The sequence below is a fragment of the Onychomys torridus genome, chromosome 17 (genome assembly GCF_903995425.1).
Source record: "Onychomys torridus chromosome 17, mOncTor1.1, whole genome shotgun sequence".
Lineage (NCBI taxonomy): Eukaryota > Metazoa > Chordata > Mammalia > Rodentia > Cricetidae > Onychomys > Onychomys torridus.
This window is the reverse complement of record NC_050459.1, coordinates 20,547,792-20,557,697: the sequence shown is the minus strand read 5'-3', so window position 1 is coordinate 20,557,697 and position 9,906 is coordinate 20,547,792. Positions and strand designations below refer to the sequence as shown.

The 9,906-nt window shown below is 47.6% G+C and overlaps 1 protein-coding gene across 1 annotated transcript in view; it reads left to right on the top strand.

Moving 5' to 3' along the window:
* Positions 1 to 346: 346 nt before the first annotated feature.
* Hgsnat (heparan-alpha-glucosaminide N-acetyltransferase) overlaps positions 347 to 9,906 on the top strand; it is a 35,666-nt gene continuing 26,106 nt past the window's right edge. The window contains exons 1-5 of the mRNA XM_036166537.1: positions 347 to 562; positions 3,209 to 3,324; positions 4,334 to 4,470; positions 4,871 to 4,992; positions 7,412 to 7,481. Of these exons, the coding sequence (XP_036022430.1) occupies positions 373 to 562; positions 3,209 to 3,324; positions 4,334 to 4,470; positions 4,871 to 4,992; positions 7,412 to 7,481 (635 nt within the window). The 5' untranslated portion in view covers positions 347 to 372. The remainder of the gene's footprint in view (positions 563 to 3,208; positions 3,325 to 4,333; positions 4,471 to 4,870; positions 4,993 to 7,411; positions 7,482 to 9,906) is intronic.

The window sequence follows — 9,906 nt, the reverse complement described above, 5'->3', positions numbered from 1 at the left end:
AAGCTCTGCAGTCTTGTTTGTTACCCAGGGATCTCCTAGAAAGTGGACAGAAGCCTGTAACACCCATTTGCACGTTGAAAGGCTAGGATGGAAGAATTTAGAATGCTGCTCAGGAAGGTGGTGAGGGTGAATGAAGGGAGGCAAAGGCCATTCTTCTGGATGTTTCTCCCCACAGAACGGAAACACTGCGCAAAGGTTATAGAAAACAGCCCGGCAGCAAGCACTCCGGTGTGTTAAGTCAGGATGAAACTAGCTAGGCACACGTTGTCCCTCTGAGCGGGGCGGGGCTAGGAAAGGCAGGGGGCGGGGTCTACGGAGGCTCGGCCACGCCCTCCCCCGCGGGACCGCGGCGGTGACGACACCCGAGCGGCCATGAAGGGCGGGTCGAGCTCGCGCAGGCGCCGGGCGGAGGAGCGCAGCTCGGCAGCGGGGACCGAGGAGCGCGGCTGCCCGAGGGAGGCGGCAGGCGGCATGGGCGCGGGTCCGGTGCTGGCCGCGCTGCTGCTGGCCGGCTCGGTGCTGAGTGCCACGCTGCTGGCCCCGGGCCGCGGGAGGGAGCCAGGTGAGCGACAGACCGCGCGCGCGGGCTCGGGGCAGCGGGGACCGAGCGTGGGCCCGCCCGGGACGTCCCCACGACCCCCGGGGCGCAGGACCTGAGCGAGGCGCCGGGTCCGCTCTGGGGTGGACCGCAGTGCCGGCGGCATCGCGGGAGCTGCGACCCCGGGAGCCCGGCCCGGCCTGGCTTCCCAGGTTCGGTTGCGGGAGCCCGGGTTGGGTGCTCAGTCCGTCTCCGAATTCACCAGGGGAAAGGGTGGGAAGAATAGGAATTCTCGACCCCTTGTTCTCAGGACCCCAGGGTCCTGCAGCACCATTTCACAAACTCCTCGAGTTAGTTTGGCTCGAGGACTGAGGCATGTGGACAAACCCCCTTTGCGCATTGTTTTGGATAGGGCCTGTCATCTGGCCAGGTGTGTCGCCTGCCTCTTCCCCACCATCCACCCCCTTTTCCGTGTCAGAACTTGGATGGGGTGTCTGTGTGAAACACACCCCTCCACCTTCCAAACTTCAAAAATATATTGAAATAATGCAAAAAAAAAAAAAAGTACAAAGGAAGGTGTAAGAATTCAGGACTCTAGGAGTCTTGTTGGGGGGAGAGGTTTTAAAAAATCGTGCCCAGTTTGGAGTCTGGTCAGGTCTTTGAACTTTTTGTTGCGTTTCTTTTTGAAGCTTCCCAGGCAATTCTGATGATCAGCTGGGACTCTGTATAGTCCTGAGTAACATAGTAACATAGAGCTTTGAGAGTCTGGAACCCACAAGGGAAACCGAAGCATGAAACGCACCCCTAAAGACGAAGGAATCACGAAGGGATGCTGAAGGAGAGGGGAAAGATGAGCAAGTGCACAGGGAGTTACACTAAACTGGAAAAGGAAGACCGTCAGAAATGAACCATAGACTGGAGGGATGTCTCCAGGTTAAGTGTACTGGCTGCTCTTCCAGACAACCCGAGTTCAATTCCCAAGCACCCATATGGCAGCTCACAACCATCTATGACTCAACTTCCAGGGGTTTTGATGCTGTCTTCTGGCCTCTTCCGGGACCAGGCACTCATGTGGTATATATACATGCATGCAGGCAAGGCACCTAAACACACTTAAAAAAAAATTAACAGGAGAAATGAAAAAGAAAATTACAACAAAGATAAGAAAGAAAGAAAAAAAAAAACCCTAAGAATACCTGGGTTTAGGAAAGGCATTAAATAAGCAACTCTCAGGAAGGGAAAATTGTCCTTTTGGAACATTTGGCGGACATGTTCAAAGCTCTGTTTTTCTTTTCATCAGCTGGAAAGTGAAGGAGACATCCAAAGGCTAGTTGAGAACCAGAGGCTACAAAAGCAGATACGATTCCTCTCCTTCCTAATCTGCTTTAAAGCTGGAAGGAGATTCAGAATCCCCCACCAGAAAGATGAGGGGCAAGAGGTCTCAAAATATTAAGAAGCAGAATGGCCCAGGAGTCTTGCCCACCTGCACGTGTGAGTTGGGAGGGGGGGCTGCAGTCTGCATTTCTGTTTCTTTTACTGCGCCGGCCAATGTAAGTGGGATTTTGTTACAGTTATTAGGATCCCAAGATTATAGGCATCCATCCACCCTTGGCTTTGCTTGGCCTTGGGTTGGAGGCTGGTACAGTGGTAAATTCAGGAGGGGATAGCACTTGGGGCCGATCATCTCCTCTCTGCTACGATGCTGGGAGAGCTGGATGACGCCTCCATGTAGGTGCAGCAGTCAGTGCAGGCTGGACTGTTATGGTGTAGTCCAAAAGAGTGTGGCCATGCCCCGGCTGCTTGTTGTTGTGCATCCAGTGCGGGTGGTCAGGTTGGGCGCCCTGATTGGATCTTGACCGTGGTATGCCTTCTCAGTGAGGTCACTGGGCTGGACTTTGGAGGGTGATGGCCTTGCCTATCAGGGTTTTCATATACATCCGATCTGGGTGTCTCCTCATTTGATGTTTATGTGTATGGGTGTTTTGTCTGCATGTGGGTCTCTGCACCATGTACGTGCCGGAAGAGGATGTCAGAGCTCCTGGAACTGCAGGTACAGATGGTTGTGGAGTTGCCATATGGGGGCTGGGTGTCGAACTAGTGTCCTTTGGAAGAGCACTTAATGGCTGAGCCATCTGTCCCAGCCTTTGATGTCTTCCCGTTGCCTCCTTGGAGAGAGAGAACTGCAGTCTGCATTTGTAACAAGCTGTTGGGGTTGAGCTCATAACTCATGTGGTAAAGTCTAGACATGGGAATAATAGACTCTTGCTTGGCTCAGATGAGTGATTTCATTGAGTGGCTGTGGCTGTGGGCACGGGCAAAGCTGTGAGCTTTGTTCTCCGGCAAAACAGAAAATAACCTAGCTCATGACGTCTTTATAGTGTGGAGACACCTCAGTTCAGTGAATGTTACCTCCTCACGCACACAGGATGGGAATGATGTTGATGGACCCTCGGTTGTAGTTGACCATCTGTGCCAAAGGGCATCTGTGTGGCGCTGCACACGGGTACATCTGCACACGGGTACATCTGCACACGTTGGGCAGTGTGCTGGAGACTCCACATGTTCTAGCCCGTAGGTATTTGTGAAGCGTTGCTGCTGGGCTCTGTCTTTCACCCTCAGGTGCTTTGGGTTTTTGGTTCTTTTGTCTTTGTAACTTTTCTTTCTTATCAGATGTAGATGAGAAGAGGAATGTGGAGCTGAAGATGGATCAGGCTTTGCTTCTCATCCACAATGAACTGTTGGGAACAAGCCTTACTGTATACTGGAAATCTGAATGGTGTTACCAAGTAAGTGTTGTATGCATCCTCACCATTAGCCTCGGGCCTGTTTGATACACTCTTCTGATGTCCTCACATCTAAGCCCTTTTCCTGTTCCCTTCAGATTTACAGGTATGGAGAATGGTTGGCAGTGATTGGTATCGCTCCTTCTCCTTTCTTAAAAAAAAGAAAAAATTATTTATTTGAGTACTTACTGCTAGGCCACATGTAACAGGAATTCTTATTAAAATTAAGATTTTTGTTTTGTTTTGTTTTGTTTTTGGAGACAGGGTTTCTCTGTGTAGCCCTGGCTGTCCTGGAGCTCACTCTATAGACCAGGCTGGCCTTGAACTCAGAGATCCACCTGCCTCTGCCTCCTGAGTGCTGGGATTAAAGGCATGTACTACTACCACCAACAACTAAGATAATTATTTCTATCCAGTAATTTCATATTGGGAAATTTATGTTAAGGAAAGAATTTAGAAAGAACGAGAACCTCACGTGCGGATATTTTAAAACAACCTATTTATGTGACAGAAATGTAAAGCTGTAGTAGAAAAGCTTTGAAGACGTCAGTATCCACAGTTATTATAGTTGGTGACATGTGTGTATTAAATAGAAATGTGTAACATCAGATCCTGTAATCTTAATTGTTAAATGATACTCATGGAAACAATAGGATGCAAGATTTAAAGTATTTATTAACTTGTGAAAAGTTTACTTATGAATAAAGACTGTTCAACTCCATCCTGGCAGTCATTATTTTAATATAAAATGGGTGAATTTTATCTGAATTACTGGAGTTCACGTTTTTTTAAAAGTACAAGGAAAAGTTAGAATTTTTCTCTTGGATATTGTGTCCCTCAACCACTAGGAGACTTTGGAGACCCCTAACAGGACGAGAGGTGTAGTAAATAGGAAAGACTGCCTAACAGTGCAGGGCCCTGGCTTTGATCCCCAGCACTGCCAAAAACAGCAGCTGCAGCTCTCTGAACTGCGAACACCCCAACACTGTGCCTGTTGTTTTTGTCTCCACAGTGTGCCTTCCAGCCTCTGACAAACGTCTCTCACAGTGGCAAGCCTGCAAAGCGGAGCGTGGCAGCCGTCTCCGTGAGCACTCAGCACGGGTCCATCCTGCAAGTTAATTATACCGGGGGAGAGACGGCAGCCTGCAGGTCCGTGCCTGCTCGTCATGGTCTAACTTGAGTCCTCCACGGTTTTTGTTCTTCTTCTCTTTCAAACATTTTTTTTCTTAATCTTCCTGATCTGTATGTAAGAATTCACGTGGCTCCTCACCGATGGTGTTAGCGGAGTCTAGCTTAAGTGGTTCTCAACCTTCCTAATACAGTTCCTCCTGTGTTGGTGACTGCCCCCACCAGCCATAAAATTATTTCATTGCTACTTCATAACTCTAGTTTTGCTGCTGTTATGAATTGCATTGTAAGTATCTGAGATGCAGAATAACTGATATTCAACTCCATGAGGGTCATGACCCACAGGTTGAGAACCACTGGTCTAGCCCCTTCCTTACTTCCTAGTGTAACGGTGTGCCTTCATTTTACCTGTTCTTTTTAGGCTGGAATACAAGTTTGGAGAATTTGGAAACTATTCCCTTACGGTACAGCATGCTGCCACTGGAGCCAATGAAATTGCCTGTGACCTAGTTGTTAATGAGAATCCAGTCGACAGTAACCTTCGTATGTACATGTTTCTTCGTTAGTTTCTGAAGTTTATATTTTCAAAGTTTTCAGCCTTGTTGCATCCGACGCTTCATGACGTGTTCATTAATTTAAAACATGGGTTATGTATTCTCTCTACCATCTATTTATGGTACAGTTGTAGTTTCTTTTTGGTGCTGGGGATTAAAATCAGGACCTCAGACATGCTAAAGCATGTGCTCTACCGTTGGCCTGTACCTCCAATCCCAGTTTGGTGTTTTACTATGTCATGGACAAATACTAAGAAAATGATGTGATGTAGCACCATATTTCGATGTTGCTAGGTCGAAGCACGTGTTTTTACAAAGCACATGCTTTAAAGAGTCAATACAGTGGAAAGAAGCTAGAAATAGGAAAATGAACTTTCTGTTTGCGGATTTAGGGCACAGGGTTTCCTGTGAGTCTTGACACTGACAGCTAGCTGAGGTTCCCTTACGGTAAAGAACACCCTGAAGAATGAATTTTCTTTTCACTCCACTGCAGAACGTCTTCACCTTGAGCCCTCTCTAGATATTAATGTGTGTGGTGCTCTTTAAGGGACAGCAAGGAATCTTTGCATCATTAATAAGCTCTGTGCACAGAGAGCTAAGAGTGACATTATTTTAGAAGAATATAGAGCTGTTACCCAAGGGGCAGTGTGGGAGAGCTTAAGCAGTTGAAAGAATAACGAAGCCCAGCAAGATGGCTCGGCAGGTAAAAGCATTTGACAAGGAGCCTGAGGATCCAAGTTCAGTGCCCTGAATCTCACATGGTAGGAGAGACCAGACGCCTGCAAGTGTTCTCTGGCCTCCACACACGCACAGTGCAGCACTCATACATACACGCCAAACAGTTAAAAAATATGACTGTCACTGATGAAAAAACAACGTGTGAAAAGTGTAAAAACTGCAGGGTTACTACAGAACAAAGAGGACGAAAATAGAAGCAATGCTAAAGTTGCCTTTGGAGTAACAGGCACTTAATATGGCCAGTAATTTAAAGTTATCAGTTGAGGGACAGCGAGACGGCCCAGCGGGTAAAGGTGCTTGTTGCAAAGCCTCCACCTGGCACCCACGCTGCTGTGCCACCGAATAGACAGGCCTTTGCCAGCTTAGCCAATCTGTGCCACCTCAGTGTGTACAGGTGTGGTGGGGTCCGTTGTGGGCGGAGTCTCCTCGGTGTGAAAGAGGTATTGGTACCTTTGCATGACACTGTCTGAGTACCTGTTATCTATGTCCTTAAACTATATCATCATACCATAATTTCCCTGTATATAATTATCAGGACCAGAAACTTAACACAGCACCGCTCTATAGACATTTAAACTTCCCAAATGGGCTTTTTTAAAATATACATTTGTTTATCTATTGTGCTGGGGTGCCGCAGTCCGCATGTTGTGGAATCACAGGACAGCTTTGGGGCTTTTGCTCTCTCTTTTTTTAAAAAATTGTTTATTTATTATGTATACAGCATGTATGACTGCAGGCCAGAAGAGGGCACCGGATCTCATTACAGACAGTTGTGAGCCACCATGCGGTTGCTGGGAATTGAACTCGGGACCTCTGGAAGAGCAGCCAGTGCTCTTAACCTCTGAGCCATCTCTCCAGCCCCCTGGGGCTTTTGTTCTCTTTACCCCGTGGGTTCTGGGGTTGGAACTCGGGTTGTCAGGCTTGGTGGCAAGGGCATTTATTGCTGAGACGTTTTCCTCGGTGTCATTTCTGGGGATCTGACCCAGGATCCCACACTGCCTTAGCTGTGAGAGCTGCGATGTCCCTCCAGTGTCCCCTCACCCTTCCTTTGTCTTCTTGACCTTGTTGGTTTTGAAGAGAACTGGCTCCTGAGTAGACGCACCCTGTTGGCTATTTTCTCATGAGGAGGAAGAGGTTTTCCATCTGGGGGTAGAAAATTCCCCAAGGAGAGTTGTATTCTCCTCCGTGTGGAATGACAGGAGACATCTGTGGTCCCCAGGCCTTCTGCAGGACCCATATGTGTTATGAACCTAGTGACGTGCATAGGGATGAAATGACACCATGTCTGGGCTTTAAAATATGTTAGCAAAACAAGAAGAAGGGAGTTAATAGATAAGACCAAGCAATACCATTTTTTTTTTTCTGAAGATAGAACTCAAGTCCTTGAAAGTTCAGGGTCAGTACTCCATTACTGAGCTGTGCCCCCAGCTCCAAGAGAGACGGTCTCTTGATAATAGTAATAAATCATCCAGGAGCTGAGTGATAGATGGGGCGTATAGCATGAAATGCTCCTGCATGCTCCATTCTTAATTGTTGATTCAAAGTTTAACATAAGAATGTGAGCTTTGCTCATGTTTGTTCCAGCTGTCACTGACAGGGTAGTGTAATGCCCAACGGCTTTGAGCCTTAGGATGGCATTTTGAGATTAATAGTTTTTTTCTCCTTTATAGCTGTAAGTATCGCTTTCCTTGTTGGTCTGGCAATCATCATCGCGATATCTTTCCTGAGGCTCCTGCTGAGGTAAGTTGTTGAGGAGAGCGTGACGGGGAAACATCGACCCAGAATAATGTACCCAGAAAGGGTAATTTGGCCCTCAACTCACCGTTATCCCCTCTCAGGCCAGTCCCCAAAGCAAACACACATAGCTGACCATTGTTCTTTGTTTACTGAGCATTTGTGCATCTGCCGCATCTGTTCCAGTCCTGGGCATCCGAGCAGACGCTAACACAGTCTCTGACCATAAGGCATGCTCATGAAGGTACAAATGGGCTTTTGCCTTCCATTCTCCCAACATGGCTGAAGATGAAGGTGTTTGAGAGACATTTAGTTCCTAAAGAACCTCCGGGACTGAGTTTTGGTTAGTAGAGGTGGTTTCTAATGTCTCTCGGGGAAGGCAGCCACGCTGGAATCTCCTTCCTTCTCTGCTTCTGAGTCTTGACAACCCCTCCCCTCCATCTTTCTCTGCTCCCCATTAGCCCAGGGGTCTGGGGGCCAAACTGCAGCATCAGGGCAGCACACGGCTCAGGACCTCAGTGTGGACTCCCTTTCCTGTGGGCAGAAGCATCTGAGTGGAGAGGGCATTTGGCCTTCTCTGCCTAGTTAACAGTGACCCTGGTGAGTGAACCAGTGGACAAGACAAGAAAAATGGAGCAAACTAGATCCTGGTTTAATCAGCTCGAAGATTTATTAATTTATTTTTCAAAAGTAGTTTGTGTGTGTCTGTCTTTCTGTGTGTCTGTCTCTCTGTGACTGTCTATCTGTGTATCTGTTCGCGTGCACACTCTGTGTGTGTGTGTGTGTGTGTGTGTGTGTGTGTGTGTGTGTGTGTTGTGTGTGTGTGTGTGTGGTGTGTGTGTGTGTGGTGTGTGTGTGTGTGTGTGGTGTGTGTGTGTCCTCAGAGGCCAGAGACATTGGATCTCCTGGAGCTGGAGTTAAGGTAGTTGTGAACCACCCAATGTAGGTGCTGGGACTCAATCTCAGGTCTTCTTTAAGAACAGAATACGGCCGGGCGGTGGTGGCGCACGCTTTTAATCCCAGCACTCGGGAGGCAGAGGCAGGCGGATCTCTGTGAGTTCGAGGCCAACCTGGGCTACCAAGTGAGTTCCAGAAAAGGTGCAAAGCTACACAGAGAAACCCTGTCTTGAAAAACCAAAAAAAAAAAAAAAAAAGGAACAATACATTCTTAATTGCCAAGCAGGATGGTCATTGGACACACACACATGTAACCCCAACAATTGGAGGGTAGAGGAAGGAGGATTTTGAGTTTGAATTCAAAGCCAGCCTTGGCTCCAGAGTGAACTTGGCCTTAGGGAGGAAGGAAGGACAGAAGGACAGAAGGGAAGAAACACTGCATTTTCACATGTTCATCCTGTTAGGGTCTTGGGTCTCCTGAAGGACTTCATTAGTAAGCTGTGTTCTGTAATGAGCCTTTCTCTGGCCCACCAGCAAGCTCCCAAGTAATGACATGGAGACTCCTTATTATGAAGGCTCAGCCTGTAGCTTAGGCTTGCCCCTAACTAATTCTTATAACTTAAATTAGCCTCTATATTAAGCTACGTTCTCTCATGTGGTATTATCTCTCTTCCATCTTGCACCTCCTGTTTCCTCTCTGTGTCTCTTGGTGTCTCTTGACCCTCGATTCTTTCTCCTCTTCCTTTCTTTCCCTGGAAATCCCACCCCTTCCTCCTGCCTAGCTAGCTATTGGCCATTGAGCTCTTTACTAAACCAATCACAGAACATGTCTTCACATAGAGTACAAATACCCCTCAACAGTGTTCAGATTGGGAGAATGGAAATATGACCTTAGTTTGGCTGCCTTAGGGAGTTTATGTGTTCTGAACTTTCTAGCTTTGTGAGTGTTGGAAACTGTCTCATCCCATGTCTAAGAAACCTGACCTTATCACATGCTGCTTGGACGTGAACATTTGACTCAGCCGCTTCCTGGGGAGAAAGTAGAATTCTCGCTGTTTCATTTCTTTGGAGTCAGTTATTAGCTTGTCAGTCTTCTGGTAGGATGGACTTGCTGACTTAATACAGCAGTGTGCTTTCTCTTGGTGCTCTTCATGTGAATGGATCTGCCCCTTCGCTCCATAGTGACAAACAGCTGAATGAGCCATGCATCTTGTCACCTTGCCCTCTGTGTAGTTGGACTAATCTTTGCCTCTCCTGGGGTGGGAGTGTGTGTGGACTGAATGCTCTGCTGGGAGAGGCGTTAACGGCCATCCCTTGCCCCATTGTTTCCCAGTATCCCTGTGTAAGTTCAAGGACGTTTCATAGGCCATTACGTCCCCTTCCACTTGGAGAAGAGGCAGTCAAAGACAAGTGTGTGTTTGTTTTCAGCATTTCAACTTCTCCATTTTGGTGCTTCCTTGCCTGTGTCTATTTTAATGTTCGCATGTGATGGTGACGTGAGCAGTGCCATGTGGACCGGAAATGGTCCTGGTGT